Source organism: Spea bombifrons, chromosome 7 (assembly GCF_027358695.1).
Source record: "Spea bombifrons isolate aSpeBom1 chromosome 7, aSpeBom1.2.pri, whole genome shotgun sequence".
Lineage (NCBI taxonomy): Eukaryota > Metazoa > Chordata > Amphibia > Anura > Pelobatidae > Spea > Spea bombifrons.
Genome location: NC_071093.1, coordinates 17,277,136 through 17,301,646, shown reverse-complemented (window position 1 = coordinate 17,301,646; position 24,511 = coordinate 17,277,136). Strand labels below are relative to the sequence as shown.

At 43.5% G+C, this 24,511-nt stretch overlaps 1 protein-coding gene across 1 annotated transcript in view; it reads left to right on the top strand.

Annotated features, from left to right (window-relative positions):
- The first annotated feature begins 14,766 nt into the window (after nucleotides 1-14,766).
- Nucleotides 14,767-24,511, top strand: part of SLX9 (SLX9 ribosome biogenesis factor) — a 47,753-nt gene continuing 38,008 nt past the window's right edge. Inside the window, exons 1-2 of the mRNA XM_053472260.1 lie at nucleotides 14,767-14,948; nucleotides 15,486-15,594. Of these exons, the coding sequence (XP_053328235.1) occupies nucleotides 14,811-14,948; nucleotides 15,486-15,594 (247 nt within the window). The 5' untranslated portion in view covers nucleotides 14,767-14,810. The remainder of the gene's footprint in view (nucleotides 14,949-15,485; nucleotides 15,595-24,511) is intronic.

The following is a 24,511-nucleotide window of genomic DNA, read 5'->3' as shown; positions in this document are numbered from 1 at the left end:
CTACCCTTGTTGGAGGTATTATTTCATGTCCCTGGATAATTGTGGATCGTGTTTTGTTAGTACTGCATCTTTTTCTGGCTTTGACCCCTTACCTTAATCCTGTTTTGCCATTTTGTATCTCATTGTATCACTGTGATTATATACACTTTGACCTTTAGCTTGGACTTTGGTTATTCTTTCTATCCCTCTGTACTGTGCACTTTCCATCTTTGACCTTTGCTATCCTGACTCCACACAAAGTCCTGGGCAAGAACATGTCCCTGTGCAAAGAATTCTGCCTAACTTTGGACCCGCAGTTGTGACAGTCGGCTGAATGCAAGAAAAGTGTGAAAATGGGCTTCTGGTTACAATCCCAAAAGAAAAACATGGAAAGGGCAGTTGCTTTATTGATTGCTTGCCCTTCCCCTTAGGATACCATGACACTTCTCATCTTGGTCACTGTAAGAGGATGTGATATTAAAAAATTTAAAAAAACACACACACACAGTTATAGATCAACCACATCTGCTTATATTCTCCATGACTGTAATGCAAAAGAAATATACTTCCCTTTCAGCAAAAGTCCTGTAATGGGATATGAATGAGGCCTTCTGATAAGTCAAAGTAAAACAAGTGATATTTCTCCGCTTCTTCGGTAAAAAAGGTCAGCTTTCTAGCTTCTGTGTTGAAGCAGTAAACAGGGACTCAGAAGATTACATCATACTTCTCCCTTACCTTTCACCCCTCTGTCTAGCAGGCTGAGCTTTATAGGGCCTCAATGTCCCTCACCTGCAATTAAATCAGGAAGGAAAACCACAGAAACTGTTAGTGACACAATCTCCCGTTCACAGTTCCAGCAAGGGAAAAAGCGTGTCTGGAACCATAAAAACCATGGAGAAGGCAGGCAATTCGCCTTTTGACCTCCCTCACGCCTGCAAAGGGGAGGCAAGTTTTTCACAGCCTAAGTCAATTGTATCACTTTCCCTTCAACAGCACTCCCATCCCCACGATGCCCTCCTCAATCCATCACATTCTAACATTTAAAGATATGTAGTAGAGTCTTAGAAAGTATGGGCATATTTTGATGGATTCTGAAACTGAATTATTTGAGAAATGTTTTGCTAAAGGCATTTTACTAAACGTAAGGAGCAATGGCGAGACATGTCAAGCATGTATGGTTACAGTGGATAAAGTTCTACTTGAGCTATCCAAAGGAAAAAAAATACAAATCCATGGCACCGATTGGAATACACCCAAAGTTACAGAGAGAGTTACAGAGGTGTTTTTTTTTTTAAACTACCGTATTTGCTCGATTATAAGATGACCCTGATTATAAGACGACCCCCCAAATCTGAATATTAATTTAGGAAAAAAAGAAAAAGCCTGTATATAAGACGACCCTATAGGAAAAAAGTTTTACCAGTAAATGTTAATTCATCTAAACCGGCACCGGTGCGGGGAACTCTCCAAATCTATCAGATTGCGAAGACATCTCCTGTGCACAGCCCTCTTCAGATCTCCCCACAGATGTACATTTGGATTCAGGTCTGGGCTCTGGCTGGGCCATTACAAAATGATAATCTTCTTCTAGTGAAGCCATGATTTTGTGGATTTGGATGTGTGCTTTGGGTCATTGTCGTGCTAAAAGGTGAACTTCCTCTTCATCTTCCTAACGGACGCCTGAAGGTATTTGGAACTGATAATTCCCTCCACCCTGACTAAGGCCCTGGTTCCAGCTAAAGAAAAACAGCCCCAAAGCATGATGCTGCCACCACCATGCTTCACTGTGGGTATAGTGTTCAACCTTGGTTTCATCAGACCATAACACATTTTCCCACGTGCTTTTGGGGGACTTGATGTTTGTTTTTGCAAACTTCAGCCGGGCTTGGGTGTTTTTCTTTGTACCGTCTTGCCACCCTACCCCATAGCCCATTCATATGAAGAATACGGGAGATTGTTGTCACATGTAGCACACAGTCAGTACTTGCCAGAAATTCTTTCAGTTCCTTTAATGTTGCAGTAGGCCTCTTGTAAGCCTCCCTGACCAGTTTTCTTCTTGTCTTTTCATGAATTTTGGAGGGACGTCCAGTTCTTGGTAATGTGCCATATTGTCTCCACTTGATGATGACTGTCTTCATTGTGTTCCATGGTATATCTAATGCTTTGGAAATCCTGTTGTACCCTTCTCCTGACTGATATCGTTCAACAATGAGATCCCTCTGATGCTTTGGAAGCTCTCTGCGGACCATGGCTTTTGCTCTGAGATGCAACAAAGCACACGTCAGGTAAATCCTACTAGAACAACTGAATTTTTGTGATTAATCAGAAACAACTTAAATGATGGCAGGCGTGTAATGACATCTATTTAACATAAGTTTGAATGTGATTTGGTTAATTCTGAACAAAGCCACAGCTCCAGTTATAAGAGGGTGTGCACACTTACGCGACCAGTTTATTGTGTTTTTGTTTTTTCCCACTCAAAGATTTCAGCTTGCTTTGCAATTGAATTGTTCACTTTATAGGTCACATTAAAGGTGGAAAAAGTTCCGACATGAGTTATCTTTGTCTCATTCTTTAAAATCACAAAAACCTGGCATTTTAACAGGGGTGTGTAAACTTTTTTATAACCACTGTGTATATATACATATATACAGCGAAGGAAAATGTGACTTTGTACGTTTGCCCACTGAAACAGACATGATCAGTCTATAATTTTAATGGTAGGTTTATTAGAACAATGACAGACAGAATAACAAAAAATCCAGAATAGGGGAAAGGTTATGTGTCAGGAACTGGATACATACAGACAACTGTAATGACCCAGAGCGCTCAAAGAGGACAGGGCCTGGTGGGTGCAGGGCCACTGCACTCACCCAGGTGTTGAGCACCTAGGGTTGTGCAGCCACATACCAGCACCCTGACATCAGTAGCGTACCTAGCGGGCGGTCCGCCACGGGTGCCGCTCGTCAGAGGGGTGCCACGGGCTAGGGTGACCACATGTCCCGGATCCCCGGCAGCCTCGTCCCGGGGATCCGGGACATGTGGTCACCCTAGCCCGTGGCACCCCCCGCCCCCCGCTAACTCTGTCGCGGTGCCGGCATGTCATGCTGAGCCCCGAAATATGACATCATCAGATGCTCATCAGTGAAGCAGCGCAGCGGCAGAGCAGGAAGCAGCGGCAGAGCAGGAAGCAGCGGCAGAGCAGGAAGACGGAGGCATCGTGCTCCCACTGTAAGTCCAAAACCTTTAACTACAAAGGGGGAGAGGGTAGATAAAGGGGGGAGAGGGGGTGATAGTGGGGGGATAGATAGTGGAGGGGAAGGGGGGTAGATAGTGGGGAGGGAGGAGGAGAGGGGGTAGATAGTGAGGGGGGTAGATAGTGAGGGGGTAGATAGTGAGGGGGTAGATAATGAGGGGGGTAGATAGTGAGGAGGGAGAGGGGGGTAGATAGTGAGAAGAATAAATGATTGTGTGAATTAATTATGTGAATGAGAGAGGAAAAATGATTGTGTGAATTAATTATGTGAATGAAAGTGTGAATTAGTGAGTGACTGTTAAAGTGTTTGTGTGTATGATAAATGTATAATTGATGTAGAGCAGGATGTTTGAACCTTGGGGACCAAGATGACACAGGCAGGGTGTTTATGGGACAAAAATGGCACAGGCCGGGCTGTTTGGGGACAAAGTTGACTCATGCTGGGCTGTTTGGGGACAAAGATGGTAAATCCTATGTAGGGCTGCAACAACTAATCAATAAAATCAATAATAATCGATAATGAAAATCGTTGCCAACGAATTTCATTATCGATTAGTTGAACGCTCTGAAAAATACCCCTCATTATATAATCCGTTTCAGTGACTCACAGCAGCAGCTCCTACTTACCAGTCCCTCCCTGTAATCACTGTGACAACTGGCCCCGCCCCCTTCCTTCTTCCAGAAGGCCAGAACCACATGGCTGTGACACTCATCTAACTGTAAGGATAAAATTAATATTTGGGCTGCTGAAAGTTAGGGGAGGTGGGGGTTAATTTAGGGGCAGTTATGGTTAATGGGGTGTTTAGGGGCAGTTATGGTTAATGGGGTGTTTAGGGTTAATTTAGGGGCAGTTATGGTTAATGGGGTGTTTGGGGTTAATTTGAGGCAGTTGTGGTTAATGGTGTGTTTAGGATTAATTTAGGGGCTGTTGTGGTTGATGGGGTCTTTAGGGTTAATTTAGGGGATGCTGTGGTTGATGGGGTCATTAGGGTTAATTTAGGGGATGCTGTGGTTAATGGGGTGTTTAAGGTTAATTTAGGGGTAGTTGTGGTTAATAGGGTGTTTAGGGTTAATTTAATGATGAGTACTGAGGGTTAATTTAATTTAATAAAGGTGCAGTTAGAGGGGGGCAAACTAAGGGGAATCTAAATCCTGGGGGCAGTGAAGATTAACCCAGTACTTATTCATAAAAGTATGGTGTCAGTGTGATGCGAACCTGTCTGTGACTCTGTGAGGGGACTATGAGATATCTGGGGGGTATAAGGCATACCTGGGGAGGACGGAGTGACATATCTGGGGGTATAAGGCATATACGGTATATAAGGCATATGTGGGGAGGACGGAGTGACATATCTGGGGGTATAAGGCATATCTGGGGGTAGAGTGGAGTGGCATATCTGGGGAGGGCAGCGTGGCATGTCTGGGAGATAGTGTGGCATGTCTGGGGAGGATGGAGTGGTGTATCAGGCACAGTGGCATATGTGGGAGGCAGGGTGAAGTGGCATATGTGGGGGTAGAGTGGAGTGGCATATGTGGGAGGCAGCGTGGCATATGTGGGAGGCAGGGTGGCATATGTGGGAGGCAGCGTGGCATATGTGGGAGGCAGCGTGGCATATGTGGGAGGCAGCGTGGCATATGTGGGAGGCAGCGTGGAGTGGCATATGTGGGAGGCAGTGTGGAGTGGCATATGTGGGAGGCAGCGTGGAGTGGCATGTCTGGGAGGCAGCGTGGCATGTCTGGGAAGGACATCGTGCGGACGGTCCGCACGACGCGCTTAGACAATCTCCCGTGCCGGCACCCCCCCCCGTGAGAAGTGCTGGCAGGGGAGGCTGTCTGAGCGTATCGGGGAGTAGGATGCAGGTCCCGTGCACCGGGACTGCATGTCCAGGGCGTCGGGCGCTAGACCCCGAATATATAAAAATATTGTTTATTGCACCGACACCATTCTTTGGCACCGCTCGCGATGACGTCACATCTGCTCCCATTGGTTCACAGTCCGTTTTCCCGCCCTTCTTCCTATTTAAACACACTCCTATGTTTTCACAGTGTCTTCAATGGGGATTGAACCCATACCTTCTATATGGAAAAGGGGTAATACAGCTACAATACTGTGGATCTGTCACGGAAGCCTCCGTTTCATGGATTCCTGGAGGGGCCTGAGGGCCAGCCTCTTCCTACGGACTATGGGCCCTGGCCTTGAAAGGGGTTCTATTTTTGGGGAGGTGGGCACCAGGGGTCCATTGGGACTACTTCTAACCCCTGATACATAGTGCCACGTTTTCCACGTACCAGAGACTCTAAAGACTGTGGAGCTCAGACACAGATTTGGGGCATTCATTTTTGGAGGAGGTGTATGTGTGGGGTTACTCTCCATCAAGTGAGGACTTACAGGACAAAGACCTCTATGGCTAATATTTGCACCAAGATCTAAAATCCAGCAGGTTTCAACCAGAAGTCAGGGAATCGCCTGTGTTTACCGTCTTCCCCACATACTACAATAGCAACCCCCTACCGTGCTCAGGTAGGCTGATGAAGAAGTATGTATGGTTTGCTGTGTCTATTGTGTGTAAATTACCCAATTGTACTGTTTAAATAATGGTGTGTTTCCAAATAAACGCATTGGTGTTGTCTGATGCTTGGGGCAGGCTGCTATACTAACGCACTGTCGTTTTCATTACAGTATGTACGCTAAGCTACAGCATCCCTCTTCTCTCTACAATGCTGGTTCTGTCTGGCGCTGAAGGGGTTTATCTCTGGTGTCCCAGCAGGAGCAAGCGTAGTTTGGCAAGAGCACCAATGCGGGTATAGGATGTCCCGTCACAGGGTCATTATGTTTTCATGAAAAACAGGGGAGTAGTATTTTTTTTCTTCTCTCTTTGGCAAGTGTTGTGATTACATTATATGATAAGAACTGAGTACATGTACCCATCCCCCAATACATAGGTTTATGTGCTAATGCTTATTAATGGCACTAAAATTAGTAAGGGTCCCCCAGTAATACATAGAAAAGGGAAATCTTAATAAATAGAGACTTTTATACCAAAAGATTTAAGAATTTTAAGTAGTTCTGCTACAGAACAACACCCTCGCCATCTGATGCTGGTGAATCACTTACAGAGGCACAATTAAAGAGCTGAATCTATAATTTGACAAAGACAAGCCACTAACTACACCCACCCACAAAAAAACATATGTGATGGTAAAACTATGCCACTAGAAAACCTAAAAGTAGACAATCATGAAAAACTGTTTTTATACTTTCAAAACAGAGAGGAGTTCTAAAATTCATTTTATTTTGTTTGCAGCATGTTTCTTGTGACCAGTGTTCCCTCTAAGCTGTTCGTATGGGCAGGGGCACAAGAGTGGCTTTAGAGTGGTCACCTTTCTTGCCTACTTTCTGGCAAACTACACAGGTCCAGCAGTAGTCCCGCAACTTCCCAGAAAGGCCCCGCCAGACTGCAGAGTATCTGCCTGTATATCAGATGTCCAGCTATGGGAATATAGTGCCCGATCCTCAGTACATCAGGTCGATGCTTCTATGGCACTACCAGCTGTCGCCTGGAAAGTTGGGCTGCACTCCTCCCTGCTCCCCCAGTGATCCTGTATAGTCTACCCGGCCCTATTCAAATCTAACGCCGTCCATTTCTCCTGGGTCAGTCATTGGTTTCTGTTAAGGGGCTAGGATTTCGTCATGCTGGACTTCCCTCTCAAAGTCATCTGGGGAGTCCCAAGTCATCAAGGGAAATAGGTCTTAGGTGGGCCCTGTCTTAGTGCAGCTGAGCAGCTCTCAGTGCCTGCAGTTGGGTAGTAACTGGGTTTGCCTCTGGTGGAAGTCAGCAAGGGGAGTAAGAGTTGCAGGGAACGGGAAATAGGGATAAGGACAGGGCTGTGAAACGAAAGCTGTGGGGAGAATTAACTAACATAAAGGGGCAAATATATATATATATATATATATATATATATATATATATATATATATATATATATATATATATATATATATATATATATATATATATATGTCCACACTTTCTGGGAAAGTAGGGAGCTCAGTCTGGCCAACAGATTATCAGACAGGGGCAAGGCTGAGGTTGGATCTTCCAGCAGGGCAATGATCCAAAAAATACATCAAAATAAACACAAAAATGTTTACTGGCCTTAAAATCAAGGATCTAACATGGCTATCCCAGTCCCCTGACTTGAACCCCATAGAAAATCTGTGGGGTGAACTGAGGAGAGTCTGTCTGGATCAACCTTGATCTCAAGAAATTCTGTATGGCGCAATGGTCTCAGATCCCTTGCCACAAAGATACAAAGATTAAAAGTGTGTGCTTGTGATGTGTAACTGTTTAAATCACACTAATCCCAGTGCTGTCCCTTATCTGTACCTTGCCTCTGAATATATTGCCCTCGTACACTTGCTCACCTTCCTACTTACTGTTCCCATCTCCAGTGAATAGGTTTCTTTCCTATTGCACACATGTGGAAACTGTCTCCTGCCACTGGAACCACAAAACACTTATTGCCCATGACAAAAGAAAGGCCACATTATTGGGGTGATTATTCAAACATTACATCTTCACATGCACAGCCTCTAGATTTATTATCACATTGGACACTTTATTCCATATGGGATAGTATTGACTTAAAGATAGTATTGACTTGAAGGTGTATACACTTTCCAATGCTGCCATATGTGACACTGAGATTCTGATACCTGGTGCCTCCAGGGTAAGATTATTTTCCCCAACATTTCCCAACCATAGGGAAACTAAGTACACAGTGTTCTGCTCTCTATTCCTTAAATTGAATTACTCAATTCAAAATCTCCTTGGCTTGAAAAGGAAGGGGAGGATTTTTCAAGTGGAGGAGTGTTGGGCAACAATGGATATTAATTGGCTGGTAAAAGCAGAAGTGCTGGGGCTTCAAAAAGGGAAGCACATTTGTTTTTAGTATAACTTACTACACTTTTGGTGTTTTTTCCCCATTTGCATTGGTTATATATAGTTTTTATAGGTGACATTTTTTCCCTTTTCCTTACTAAATGATGGTTTATACATATAATTATTATTTCAAAAGAAAGCCCTACTTGTGCTGAAAAATACAATATATGATGTGTGGGGATGCACTTAATGGGCAACCAGAGTTGAATAGAGTCATAGCAAAAGCACAAAAACTGCTCTGGTCCTTTAGGTGCAAACATGGTAAAAAAAAAACGGTCTAAAGGGGTTTAAATTTGCCATCCTCACTTGGCAATAAACCAATAGCCAAATCTATGGCAATACTTTTTTGTTAAAAAAAAAGACACACACATAGACCCTTTAGGGAGCAAACAAATATCTTTGTTAAAGGTTCCTATTAGGACACAGAGATATTTGTCCCAAAAACCTACACATTTTTTCCCGAAAGAATTTGAAATACCCGGGACTTCTATAATCCTACTTCCTCGGAGGCTGCACAAATTCTGAGAGCCACAGCGTTTGTACAAGATATTACAGAAGCACATTCGGATTTGAACGAATAGAAAACTTAACAAAATTTGACTTTGATTTAGTCAATTCGTATAAATCTCTTGAAAATGTGGCCTAACTCCCCACAAAACAGATGAATTTCTCCCTATCTTCTCTGCCAACCACTTCCACTCAAACATGTCTTGCAGCCTCGCTTTTGGGTCTCGCATCTTTTTGTTCTTCTCTCTTCGTCCACATCTCCGTGGACAGGTTAAACTTCCGCCAAAATGGCAGAGCTTATTGTAACATAATCTCCCCCTGATTTGAGCATCAGGGAGAGGACAGCACTGGAAGCTCCTCCATTTTGTCATAAGATAACCCTATGTGAAGTTCCGCCAAAATGGCTGAGCTTCTGGTGATGAAAGCGGGCGTGGTCGTCAAAGACGGTAGGGAGACATTCAGAGAGCATGAGAGAGAGACGAACATGAGAGTGTGAGAAAGTAAATATGGGAGTCAGACAACAAATTTGGTTCCTCAATTTTAAATGGGCATGTTTGAAATACCCTGGGGTTTTTTTAGTTTAAAAAAAAATGTATGGGGTAAATTTAATTAGCCTGGTTTAAAGATGACACAATTGGGATATGGGGGCAGGATGACCATATGGTACAATTCTAAATTGAAAAATGCTCTTCTTCTAAATGGCCATTTACCCTCCCCCCAACAAACCCATGCATGGGTAGTTTCACAGTACTCAGGATATGGTAGTAGAATTAGTGCATGGAAAGGGTTAAAATACCAGCATCTGAAATATTTTGGGGTGTCTAGTTTTCAGAAATATATGGGTTGATGATGTAAGTTGAACTGACTGGCTTCCAAGATATCCCAAATAGCACATAGCAGAATTACCAGATTTGGGGAAAAAAAGGTTTTGAAACCATTGGTGGCTTTCCCAGCCACAGATCATTCTCCAGACAATCCTTCAAAGGCACATCAGACAAATTCCGACAACAACAGGATTATCGCAACCCCTCTCCATTCTTCCCATCTAGAGGACGACAATGGAGACCTAGAGGGCAACGTGGTTCCTTCCGATCATGCGTCTATGGAGGTAAGCATTCCCCATCGCCATTCTTCACAAACACTATTAGGAGGCAGATTAGCCCTTTTTTCCACGTGCAGGGGGATATGGGGGAGTCTGTCTGTACCCCTTTATGCATAGGGGTAAATTTAATTAGCCTGGTTTAAAGATGACACAATTGGGATATGGGGGCAGGATGACCATATGGTACAATTCTAAATTGAAAAATGCTCTTCTTCTAAATGGCCATTTACCCTCCCCCCAACAAACCCATGCATGGGTAGTTTCACAGTACTCAGGATATGGTAGTAGAATTAGTGCATGGAAAGGGTTAAAATACCAGCATCTGAAATATTTTGGGGTGTCTAGTTTTCAGAAATATATGGGTTGATGATGTAAGTTGAACTGACTGGCTTCCAAGATATCCCAAATAGCACATAGCAGAATTACCAGATTTGGGGAAAAAAAGGTTTTGAAACCATTGGTGGCTTTCCCAGCCACAGATCATTCTCCAGACAATCCTTCAAAGGCACATCAGACAAATTCCGACAACAACAGGATTATCGCAACCCCTCTCCATTCTTCCCATCTAGAGGACGACAATGGAGACCTAGAGGGCAACGTGGTTCCTTCCGATCATGCGTCTATGGAGGTAAGCATTCCCCATCGCCATTCTTCACAAACACTATTAGGAGGCAGATTAGCCCTTTTTTCCACGTGCAGGGGGATATGGGGGAGTCTGTCTGTACCCCTTTATGCATAGTGACGGAGAGGTAGATACAGACAGAGTAGCAGAACTGGTAAACAGATAGAAGGGAGCTGAAGCAGAGACACGGGAGCTGAGGCAGAGACACGGGAGCTGTGGCAGAGACACGGGAGCTGAGGCAGAGACACGGAGCTGAGGCAGGGCGGACGGCAGGTACAGGCTCGGATTCAGGGACAGGCACAGGCCCACTGGCAGGTAAGCCCACTGGCAGGGCGGATGGCAGGTACAGGTTCAGGCTCAGGTACAGGCTCAGGTAAATCCACTGGAAGGGCGGACGGGAACGGAGGCCCACTGGAAGGGCGAACGGGAACGGATGCCCACTGGAAGGGCGAACGGGAACGGAGGCCCACTGGAAGGGCGAACGGGAACGGAGGCCCACTGGAAGGGCGAACGGGAACGGAGGCCCACTGGAAGGGCGGACGGGAACGGAGGCCCCCTGGAAGGGCGGACGGGAACGGAGGCCCCCTGGAAGGGCGGACGGGAACGGAGGCCCCCTGGAAGGGCGGACGGGAACGGAGGCCCCCTGGAAGGGCAGACGGGAACGGAGGCCCCCTGGAAGGGCAGACGGGAACGGAGCAATACAGTGCCAGGCACGGGTACAGGCTCAGGCACGGGTACAGGCTCAGGCACGGGTACACGCTCAGGCACGGGTACACGCTCAGGCACGGGTACACGCTCAGGCTCAGGCACGGGTACGGGTACGGGTACGGGTACGGGTACGGGCTCAGGCCAAAGCAGTCCTTAAATGTCAATGCCAAGGCCCTGACTGAAGGGCAGGGCAGGTCTTATAAAGGCAGGGCTTCACTCAGGTAATGAGGCGCAGCTGTACCTGATAATGAGATTCTGAGCACTCCAGAGGGAGGAGGGTGGCCGCTAGTGGTATCAGATGGGTATGCCTGAAGTATAATTCAGCCATGGCTCAGGCAGCGAAAAGTGGACCCTGACACAACTAAACAATTATGTTCATTACGAAATTTAAAGGGATGTAAGGGATTCATTTCCTTCGAGACCTATTGCTCATGAACCACTGGATGATCAAAATAGATTTAAAGGACGAATACCTGCCAGTTCCTATTCATCAGGATCATCAGAAATTTCTACAATTGTCCTGGAAGGGTCAAAAATGGCAATTCACCTGCCTCCCATTCGGCCTTTCCTCAGACAACATTTTAGTCACAAAATCTAGACTCTATACATGTTCACATGGACTGGACCCTATCACTCCTTACGGATCTGGGCTTCATCATCAATTTTCAAAAATCTATTCTTCTCCCTTCCCAAAGCATTGAATTCTTGGGTTTCATTATCAACTCCAAGGAAGCCACTCTAAGTCTTCCTTCAAAGCAGTTAAAGACTATCCACAAAAAAATCAACTCCGTTCTGAACAAACAACTCATTTCCATCAAGTCCCTAGCACGCATAGTAGGCCTTCTATCAGCATCTGTTCAAGCCATCTTCCCAGCCCCCCTCCACTACCGAGCCCTTCAACGTCTCAAGGCAAAACACTTGGTGTCCAGACCCAGAAGCTCAAGGGACGGATGCCTTCCTCCAGACATGGCCCCTGGGAACCAACTATGCCTTTCCCCCATTCGTGATGATATCATGAGTCCTTCTTCAAGTTCTAACTCAGAAATCTCCCTAAGTTCTGATAACTCCATGGTGGCCAGCCCAACCATGGTTCCCTCTACTATTGAGCATGATTATAGATTTCCCGAAAATCCTCCCGACCTGCCGATTGTTCCTATCAGACCAGTTAGGGAACCATCACCCACTGATAATATCCAACCAGCTCACTCTAGTCGCTTGGTTGATTTCTGGACATTCAAATCCAATTCGGATCTTTCAATCTCAATTTAAAGACTATTATCCGAAGCATGAGCTCCAGGTACCAGGTCTAATTAAAGATCAGCCTGGAAAGTTTCCTTTCCTCACTTTTCGATTAAGGTAAAGCCTATCGCATCACTAATGTATAACGTTCTGCCATATCCGCAGGCCATGGCGATCATATTCATGTAGGCAAAAATGCACTAGTTTGTAAACTTTTACAGGGTATCAGACATAACAGACCTCCCCTTCCCAAATACACTAACGCTTGGGATGTTATTCTGATTTTTCAATTATTTTCCAATTGGCATGAAAATAATCAAAGTGTTATCCTGTAAATTAACTATGTTACTTTGCCTAATATCTTTTAAGAGAGTATCAGATATTAAATCCCTAGATCTAACGTTTAGATCCTTTTCTCCCGGTGGTGTCTCATTTCAAATTGTTAAACGTACCAAAACTAACGTAAGAACTGTTTTTTATCCCAATTTTATGTGTAGTTCGTTGTTTACAAACTTACGAACAAAACTCTTTATTATAGATCACCTTCCTCGACCCAATTACTAATTTCATATTGTAAACCCCATCTCCCTGTCTCTTCAGCTACTTTAGCTCGATGCGCGACACATGTCATGTCCTCTGCAGGCTTTGATACTTCTAAATTTGGCGCTCACTCCTCTAGAGGAGTGATGTCCACCAAAGCTTACCAGACAGGAGGCTCCCTGCTAGACATACTTTAGGCTGCCGACTGGTCATCTGAGTCAACATTTAAATCTTTTTACTTTATACCCACTTCTCATGTTTCTAAAACTGTTTTATAATTTCTATTTATGCTTTAAAATAGCATAATAGGAGCCTCCTGTCTGAGGTAAAATTCCAGATATTCCTAACCTAGGCGTTAGAAATATTACATTTGTATTAAAGACAGGAGACGACTATTATCCCTCCCTTAACCCACCCTTTGTTTTCTATTTTACAGCCTAATGCATACTTCAATGTCATCAATGTTTCCTGGTTCAGCTACATGAATTCCCCAGTGACTCCCCACAGACAGCAGAAGCCGGCATCGCCGGCTTTCTGCTGTCCGATCTAATGTAACAGCTTCCGGCATGAAAGCCGGAAAGCTGATACAGTTTAAAATGATCGGGCATTCCCTTACGGGTTGCGTCACTGCTGACGCAACCCAGAAGTTCATCGGAAGACAGGATATCCCCTGCATAGGGATGAGGCACAGAAGCTGCGATCTCTATGCACGTCTGTGAGGACCTGCATAGAGATCACAGTGTGATCGGTGCAGGGGGATCGCGGGGAGGGGAGTGAGAAACCATGTCTCTCACCCCCCCTCCTGTCCTGAAACAGAAAAGGAGAAAAGAAAAACGCTTATTCATTTAAAAAATAATAATTAAAAAATTAAAAAATCATTAAAATAATAATATAAATAATAATGTGAGCTAAGTGATGTCATTGTGACATCACTGGCATGTTCAAAAGGTCCCTAAGAGAATCATGGGAATTTTAGTTCACAGCTAGCATCTGCAGCTTTACGGTTGCTGCACTTCCCATGACGCTCAGCCAGCATCATGGAAGTAGTATATCTGGATGAGGCTCATGGGAATTCAATTCAATGTGTTGGTTATTTTTAATATGCATGACTGTGCTGACAAAAACGAACCGTGTTTAAAGTGGTGATGCAAGCGCGACGTTGTACAGTGCAATTGCTTGTATCGGTGAGTTCCGCAAGATTTAAAAAAAAAAAAAAAAAAAAAAAAAACCTCTCTCACATTTTTAAATGTCGGGAGGTATATAATTTTCACATGCTAGTTACTAGCACCTCATATTATGTTATGTATACATTTACAGGGCAGAATCAATGATGCTAACAGATCAACCTAATTTGATTGTTTTAAAATATCTAAAACACAATTAACCAAAATGCATTTTTATATTTCCACAGAAACTAATTTTGCAGATAGCTTTACACAGTACACAAGGAATGCCAAACCCAAACTGATATTTATGGCTAATGTAAATAAAGAGCAAAGGTCTGTTGCTTTCTTAGAATCAAAAATGTCTGATTTAATAAAGCATATTCCTACCCATTTGACTAATCCACCTACTTCTAGGATAGGACAATGTTGGTGGATTCAGACCGTAGGACACTGACAGAGATGTAAATAATACAAAATTGCCCATTAGGCCATTTGTCCCTTCAGCCATCTTAATACCACCAGCATGGTTTTCAAAAGATAACTCCTGCACGTTAATAGTATATTCGCGAAATTCAACGTGGTAACACTCCAACTACTTTAAAATATGTAACAAAAGGGTAAAATAAATTAGACCGTCTGCAGACCTCGGAACTGTTGTCACAGCAGCGCTATGTTTCAGGGGGACATTTTGTTGTACAGACACACGGTTGCCCTAGAAACGTGTTTCTCACTTCCGGAATTGTTAAAGATGGTTGGGAAGGTAAAACGTGCTCGACAGAAGTTACACCACGCCGCGGTGCGATCCGGTATCCCGGCGGAGGAGGAATCGTCTGCTGTTCCGGAGCAAAAAGCACCATGTCCAGAGGAGCTACAACATGAAGGGAAGGTGAGTTACATAACTACCTGTAGCAGGGTAATGCACCTGGATTGCAGGTTCCCTCCTCACTTGTATAACGGTCCGTTTGCAACTTAAAGGACCCTAGGCTACAAACTCAACCGCGCAATTTGGCCACTGACTATGTCAGTCTGATTAACCCACAGCTTTCTCGACCTCAACACTGGGGAAAATGGTATGCTCACAATAGTAAATAGTTATGTATGCAGTAGTCACAACTGCAGTATGAAGTCATCTCCTATAATGTTCAGTCAAATGCAAAAACCGGTATTTTGTAGGTTGCAAGATCCAAATTGCTTGTGGTGCACTGATATGTTTCATTTTCTCATTGCACAATGCTGCAGATTATGATAAATAATCTCTTTTGGGATTGTAGTTAAGCATCATTGGATTTAATTTCCCACAGAGTTCGACAAGACAGCCATATTGTTATGTGGTTGGAGAAGTGTATGACTGTTGCCACCTCGGGTCTGTGTAATGTGTTTGGAATCATGAAGTGTTTAAACAGGTATTCTTTTTACTTTACAGGACTGGTCATTTTTAACCTCTAATATCTTTGCTACTACGAAGATTGATTTTCAGAATTTGACAAAAAAGCTGGACATAGACAGACAGAGTGTAGTCTCTGAAAAAAAAGGTAAGGGCAAGATGAATTTACATAAACATAATGTGAACGACAAATGGACAGACATCTGTAGGAGACCACATCTGCTAAAATGGACACAGAGATCTGTGGGTCATCCTATTGTTAGAAAATTTCCGGACACAGAGAGAGTGAGAAAGATATGGGAATACAAACACATGACAAAATTTTACACCCTTATTTCAGGCCTACATCTTGCCAGTCTCAAATATCTGTAAGGCTGAAACAGGTGTATTTCACGAATTTCCCTGTATTTACCGCCTTCCATCATTCCTGACCAGTTTCATAGTCCCTGCCGATAAAAAAACATCCCGCAGCATGATGATGCTGCCACCACCATGCTTTACTGTTTGGATGGTGTTCTTTAAGCAATGGCCACTTTACTTGGTCACTTTAGCACATCATGCTTAGTTTTCTACTGACCACAAGGGATATCTTGTATGCAAAAACCAGTGGGCAAATTGTACACGTGAAAGTCATCATAATCCTGCCCTCTATTCATTTGCTGCCAGGCCTGTTGGCTTATAAACCCACTGAGCAGAACCAATACTTCTGCAAGAGAGGTGGGGAGGTGAGGGCCTATCATGCAGTAAAGCGCATCTGATGACTAGAGTGTCCCTTTAAAAATTGAACCACAACACAGTAGCATAAACAGTCAAGGGGTATGTCTTTTAATAGCTATTCTGGGTTTACTTTTTCCTGGCATATCTGTATAATTTTATGCAGCCCTAGTCCTTCCTTTCCTTGCCATTATTCTGCCCCATGCTGTATGTGTGGCTGTATTGTGAGTGTTGGATAGCAGCACTGGCACCAAAACATACTCCACTTGTCATTGAACCTAAGCACAGCCCATTTTGCTGTGAAATGCACATTGCTCAGGATCGTCCAGAAAAGTGTAGACTGCCATGACATAGTCCAGGGTGGTTGGTGACTAAAAAAACATGCCCCTGGAAGTTTAACCCTTTTATGGCTTACCCCCTCCCCTTGTGACCAGAGCCTTTTTGGCTTTTTTACCATATCTTTGTTCAATTTTATGCATAGTCCATCTTTTATACATCTACACGTATACTGTTTTTTTTTTTTCAACGGGAAGATGGGGCTTTCTTTTGATACCTTTTTTAGCTATAGTTATCAAATGGTATTTAAAAATTGGATTTAAAAAAAAAGATATACCGTATTTGCTCGATTATAAGACAAGGTTTTTTTCAGAGCAAATGCCCTGAAAAATACCCCTCGTCTTATAATCGAGGTCGTCTTCTAATTAGACCTCAAAAAAAATGTCTGCTGGGGCCAGGCTGCTTACCGGTGCTTTGGTCCCGAGCAGCGTCTCTTCTATTAGCAGCAGGAGGCTAGCAAAGTGTCACATAATTCTGCCTCCCCCTCCTTCCTCTGGGGGTGGGGCCAGAGAAGTTGCTCGCACAGCCGGGCCCCTGCAGAAGTCTTCGAGTGAGAGATCTGCAGTTCAGGTAAGGGGATGGGGGAGTTTTTTTGTGATTAATGTGTGAAGTATGTGTGATTAATGGAATGAATGAGTATTTAAATGTTTGTGAATGAGTGTGTGTGTGATAGCATGGATGTGTAAGGGGGGGGGTGGTAGCATGGAATAGGGAGGCTGTACTCAAACTCCTATCATCCCCAGGTTCCAGCATGTACTGGCTGCCTTGGCTTGATAGGAGTTTGATTGCTGTTAGCAGTTTATATATAGTTTTATATATATATATATATATATATACCTCCAGAAATGCCTTTTAACCCCCTATATGCCACTCTGGCATATAGGGGGTTAAAAGGCATATCATGGGGCAGAGTAGCAAATAAAGCGGGAATAAGGCATTTCTTGGGGCAGATGTGCATAAATGGGGGGGCAGGTTGGCAAATAAAAGGAAATAAAAAATATATATATTTTTCTCAAGCATAGCTTTTATTAAATATGAAAAAAAATGTTTACATGAATTAATATTTACTAGTAAAACTTTTTTCCCTATAGGGTAGTCTTATATTCAGGCTTTTTGTTTTTTTCCTAAATTAATATTTAGATTTTGGGGGGTCATCTTATAATCGGGGTCGTCTTATAATTGAGCAAATACGGTATATGTGATGGCGTGTGTGATGGAACTGTCCATCACTGGGGCCGCTGGAGAGCACCCTGTCTCCCTGCCCTGGCGAGTGGGACTATTGTCCTCTTATGGGACCCGAACTCCCCAGTCTCTAAGTGCTCCCCAGGACTGGTTAGTGGGACAGGTGCCTCTTGCCAGCCCCCTGCATCCACAACTCTAGGAGCGACGGGGCTGTTCTCTCGGACTGAACTGCTTGCAGACCCGGTTGGGGTCTGGCCCCAGTTCAGTCTTCTTTTTAAAAGGGGAGATATGTGACAGAATGACCTGTCATACAAGGCCCCAAGGTACTCGGATATGGCTCCCGCCTGGCTGTCAAACAAAGATAGCACAGGTTGAAACTCCATTGTTTAATTAATCCCATCAATAGGATTGCTGTCAGGGGGATTAAAGGTTGGGTTGTCTACATGTACCTGTTTATCAATGTTAATGAAGTTCTGTGAATATATGAGTCTACGTTTTACAACAATAAACTGTTCATTCCTGCTGTACTCAATTCACGGCAGTTGTCTACTTATTGGGTACACATAGCAGGGTTCCAAGGTCTGCATGCTGACTGGTGCTGGAAGTGATTTCGGGGACAACAGGAGGTTACATATGGGTGATCTCTGGGAGTTATTACAGTTCTCTCCGTGAACCTGTTACAATATATTTTTAGTTTTACCTGTGTAAATTTCTGCTAAAGTAGTTAAGTTGACAAAAACACCCCATGATGTAAGTACACAAGCGTATTGATGGAAAATATACCAAATTTACATATAACTTTCATAAATTAGTCCAACAAAAGGAGACAACCCAGAGTATTTTTCTAGGATCATTTGGACACAAATACATTCTGAATTGTGCCATAATAACTTGTTACTTGGATTTTTTTACACTGGCTGAGTACAACTGCAGAGAAATATTCCAAAATCTGTTCAGCTGGATCTATCGATTATGGGGAAAAACCCCATGTGCATAATTTTGTTTTGTGGTACAGGACATGCCATAAGTTTGCTTAGGATTTTTGTGTAGGTTATGTGCCAATTTCAATTATCCTCACATCTCCCCTTTTGTTGATAGCACCCTACCAATTAGCAAGAATCCCAGAATAGTATATTTTTGAAAGTAAAACCAGACTTAAAAAAACAAACTCTTTTTTTAAACTTTTGAAAATATTTTTAAACTGTACTATGTTGGGTGTAGTGCAGCACTTTTTTTTTCTAGGTAATCCTGTCAGAGGTAGGCAGGAAGGGCAGTAGTAACTGGAATTGTTTTGGGGGCACACTGCACCACTTATGGGGATACTTTTTGGAGGCAGTAGGGGGGGGTCCCGCTAGTAAAATGTATCCCAAACAAGGACATTTTCTGACTGCACATTTTCTGAGCAAGGAGTGATGTCAAAAAGAAAACTTGAATTAACTTACACAACAAACTAAAAACAAAACCTATAGTTAATATATATATCTGCCGGCTAACCAAGGGGTTAAATTATACTGCAGGCTGTTGACTGCTGAGGATTTTTTAATCAAGAAAAGGAGGGAGCTGGCTCACAAAGGAAAGGGTTTTTTTTTTTTTGGAGGGCTCACGGTGAACTGTAGGAGATTCAAGGGGTTAAAATGTGGAGAGCTTTGGAATGCAGTGTTAAAATGGATCACAATGTTCTGTCTCTTACTTCAGCACAACATCAACGGAGAGAGAGAGTGGAGAAAAAGCCAATGTTTACTAACATGGATGAATGTGAACGCTGTGGTTGGTGATCGCACCGATCACATGGCTCTTAGGATTAAGTCATCTGGGAATGCTTTGCACGTGAGCCTGCGTGTAGTGGCACGCGCAGAAGTTTCAAGAACATGCTTTTGTGGCATTTAGTATGTGGGTAAATCCTTTTCGCCCCTTCAGGAGATTTGTTCTGAAACACAGAAATTCAGTAAGGGACATTATTGATGCTCCAGCATCCTGACATTTCAAAGCATTGCAATTGAAAGGTAAATCTTAGGTCCATGGAAAGGTTATCTTGATAAGAAACTACCACAAATGTTGGCAAAAATAACTACAACAAAGGGTTGTAGTGGAATTAGTGCATGGTAAGGGTTAAAATACCTTAGGATGTATAGTTTTAAAAACTACCGTATTTGCTTTATTTGATTGATTGATAAGACGACCCCCCAAAATCTGAATATTAATTTATGAAAAAAATTTTATGAAAAATAGAATGTAAGACGACCCTATAGGAAAAATGTTTTACCAGTAAATGTTTATTCATGTAAACCATGTGAACAATTTTTTTTTAATAAAAGCTATGATTGAGAAAAATATTTTGTTTTTATTTCCAATTTTTTTCAACCTGCCCCCCCAGTTATGCGCATCTGCCCCCTGGCTTGCCACTCTGCCCCATAAATGCCATATACTCCCTATATGCCACTGTGCCCCATGATAGGCCTTTTAACCCTCTAAATGCCACTGTGCCCCATGATATGCCTTTTGACCCCCTATGTGCCACTCTGCCTCCAGAATTGCCTTATACCCCTATATGCCACTCTGGAGGCAGAGTGGCATTAAGGGGGTTAAAAGGCATTTCACAGAGCACTCTGCCTCCAGAAATGCCTTATAACCCCCATTTAACACTCCCTCCCTCCCTCCTCTAAACTTACCAGAGCTTCCCCGGCATTTGCCCGATTATAAGACGAGGTTTTTTCCAGAGCAAATGCTCTGAAAAATACCCCTCGTCTTATAATGTGTTGTCCCCCCCCCCAATTTACCGGTGCTTCTGAGTCCCCGTTGCTTAGTCCGGGTAGAGCTCTACGCGATTCACGTAGACAACTTCCGCTCAAGCGCGTAGAGCTCTACACGCTGCCCGGACTAAGCACCAGGGACTCAGAAGCACCAGTAAGTTTGGAGGACGGAGGGAGTGTTAAATGGGGGGGATCTTCCTCCTGTGTTATGCCTCCCCCAATTTACCGGTCCTTCTTAGTCCGGGCAGCGCATAGAGCTCTAAGCGATTCACGTAGAGCTCTACACGCTGCCCGGACTAAGCACCAGGGACTCGGATGCACCGGTAAATCCTCCTGTGTTATCCCCCCCCCCCAACTTACCGATGCTTCTAAGTCCCCGGTGCTTAGTCCGGGCAGCGTATAGAGCTCTACGCGGTTCACGTAGACAACTTCCGTGCTTAATGCCACTCTGCCTCCAGAAATGCCTTTTAACCCTCTATGCGCCACTCTGCCTCCTGAAATGCCTTATACCCCCATATATGCCACTCTGCCCCATAATATGCCTTTTAACCCCCTAAATGCCAGATTGACATAAGGGTATAAGGCAATTCTGGAGGCAGAGTGGCACATAGGGGGGTCAAAAGGCATATCATGGGGCACAGTGGCATTTAGGGGGTATAAGGCATTTCTGGGGCAGAGTGGCATGCCTGGGGCAGATGTGCATAACTGGGGGGGGCAGGTTGAAAAAAAGGAAATAAAAACAAAAACAAAATATCTTTCTCAATCATAGCTTTTATTAACAAACAATTGTTCACAGTTTACATCAGGGCTCGACAAATCCCAGGCGCCATGGCGACAGAGAATTTTGCGGCATTTAGGGGTTAATTCCCGTTTTGTACGGGGCTCTGCTGCTGGTGGTCTGCCTGGTTCCAGGCAGACCAGCAACAGCAAAAACGAGCCCCCACAAGCCCTGTGATGACTCCTGTAGGCAATTGAAGCCTACAGCAGTCATCAGACTCCCCCTGCAATGGCTGCTCTATAGACCAGCAATTGAGTCCCAGCTGCCAGAGGCAGCTTCAGGGACAGGGGAGAGGGTTCTTTGGTATCCCCGTGAGTGTGGAGAGCAGCCCCAACACCCCCCTGCTGCCTGAGAGCGACAGTGCAGCGTTAACCCCTTCAATCCCACAATTGTGTATGACACATTCGTGGCATTGCAGGGGTTAATATTTGTCCACACAAGCTTGTGGGGACTAAATATCAGTCAATGCTGTGCTCCAATGGAACATCAGCATTGAAAGGGTTAAAAAAAAATAATTTAAAAAAAAAAACAGCACTGGCCTGAAAGTCTAGGGTGCTTCCAGGTCAAACGCTGTGAGTTTAGTAAGTGGGCTGATGATGATCAGATCTCTCCTGTCCAACTGTTAGTTTAAAAAAATCCTGGCTCCTAACTTTTTTACCTGGCGCCTAGATTCACAACAAATTTGTCAAGCCCTGGTTTACATGAAGTAACATTTACTGGTAAAACTTTTTTCCTATAGGGTCATCTTATATTCAGGCTTTTTCTTTTTTCATAAATTAATATTCAGATTTTGGGGGGTCGTCTTATAATCGAGCAAATACTGTATATATATATATATATATGTGTGTGTGGTAACGGCAATCTCAGGCATACCCAGATTCCAGCATGTACTGGTAGGCAACCATGGGCATGATAGGAGTATGATTGCTGTTAACAATCATATATAAATTAATATTGTTATCGTATCTCTTTGTCCAATTTTGGTGTGTTACTTTAACCCCTTCGTGACAAAGGCTGACTTTACTTTTTGTACCCTTTGGGACAATGGCCGTTTTAACATTTCTGCGCTGTTCGTGTTTAGCTGTAATTTTCTTCTTTCCCGTTTTACTGAACCCACACAAATTATATATTGTTTTTTTCAGGACAAGAAGGGCTTTCTTTAGATGGCATTGTTTTGATTGTATCATATTATGTACTATTAAAAAAGTATAAAATATGGTGAAAAATTTAGAAAAAAATTACTTTTTCTAACTTTTAGTTGAAAAATCTTTTACTCATATATAAAAGGTAATGAAAAAACCTGCTAAATAGATTCTACTATTTGTCCTGAGTTTAGAAATACCCAATGTTTTTTTTGCTTTTTTCTACACGTTTATGGGGCAATAAGTACAGGTACCGTTTTGCTATTTCAAAGCCATTTTTTCCAAATCTGGTAATTCTTCCCCCCATGTGCCATTTCAGGTATCTTTGAAGCCGGCCAATGCAATTTACCCCATCAAGTCATATATTTTTGACACCCCAGGGTATTTCAAATGCTAGTATTTTAACTCTTTCCATGCACCATATCTACCACCAGTCTTTGTCAAACTTTGTGGTAGTAATTTTTTTGCATTTGTTTTTTCACACGCATTTTACTTCAGGTATGAATTAAAAGGTTCTGGTATATGTCACTGTCATAAAACACCACAATATGTGTTCAGCAACATCTCCTGAGTACATCGATACCTCACATGTATGATATTGCCTGGCTGTTTGGGGGGGGTAAAGGGCTACATTTGGGGTATGCGCATTTTTCAATGTTTAACTTTGGCATTTGGGGATCCACTGCCCATGCCCTATTTCAGGGGTGTCCAAGTTTTTTCTGCAGTGGGCCACTTCATCAGAATTGTATACATGTGTGGGGCGCACTCATTTTTCACTATGTGAAAATATGGCCTTTAATAAGATATGCAGATTAAAATAAAGTAAATGACACAAAACCTTTACTTTTCCTCTCACTGATTTCTGGGCCTAGAAAGTTTTGTGACTACAAATTCAGGATTCTGGATAAGTTAAAATGAAATAGTTCTATTTATTTTAGGGATACACCGAAATGAAAATTCTGGACCAAAACCGAAAATTCAGGGTTCACTTAGCCAAAACTGAAAATGACCCCCCCACATACTTTTATTAAAAGTAAGTTGCACACCAAAATTGTACAAAAAAATGTATATATTATGATTGTTAACAGCAATCTCAGGCATACCCAGATTCCAGTATGTACTGGTTGGCTGGGCATTGTACCAGTAATTTTTGTCCAGTTTTAGTGTGTAACCACACTTTTATTAAAAGTGACACACCACAATTGGACAAAAAAATCAACAATATGACTTGCCATGATGGGAGTGTGATTGCTAACAGCAAACACACTCTTTTCATACCCAGGCAACCAGTAAATGCTGGAACCTAGGCATAACGGGATTGGGATTGCTGTTAGCAATCACACTCCTATCATGCCAAGTCAGCCAGTACATGCTGGTACAGGGTGGCTGTAAGTGCAGACCCCATACTGCTGGCAGCATCAATACACAAGGGGGGCAGCTAGCCAGAAATCACAGTCCCATCATGCCTAGGTTCCAGCACTTACACATCCATGCTATCACACACTCATTCATTCATATACTCATTCATTCACACATTCATTCCCTCACAGGCATACTCATTAAAACAACCTCCCCCACCCCCTTACCTACTACAGCTCTCGATGCCGCTCACAGACTTCAGCAGGGGGCGCGGTCTCCCTCGTTCTCCCCACAGAGGAGGCAGGACTGGAGCAGAGAATAGGCCCTCCCACAAGTAAGCGGCAGGGCTTGTGATCCTGGCTGCCGATCTCACGCGGGCCGCATGTTGGACGCCCCTGCCCTATTTGGTACATCTTTGAGCCGGGCCATTTCAGTGTGCCCAATAAAACCATATATTTTTGAAAACTAGACACCCCAGGGTATTTTAAATGCTGGTATTTTAATTCTTTGCATGCACACATGTTACCACCAGCATTTTTTCAAAGTTGCGGTAGTATTTTTTTGTGTGTATTTTTCCCCCACACACCTACTTTATGTATGAATTTACAGCTCCTGGTATATGCCGCTGTCGCACAACACCCCAATATGTGTTCAGCAACATGTCCTGAGTACAGTGATACCCCACATGCATGGGTTTGTCATTTTTGGGGGGAACTAAAAGGCCACATTTGGGACGTGTGCATTTTTCTAATTGGAAATTAGATGTGTGGCCATCCTTCCCCCCGTGTTAATTGGGACATTGTT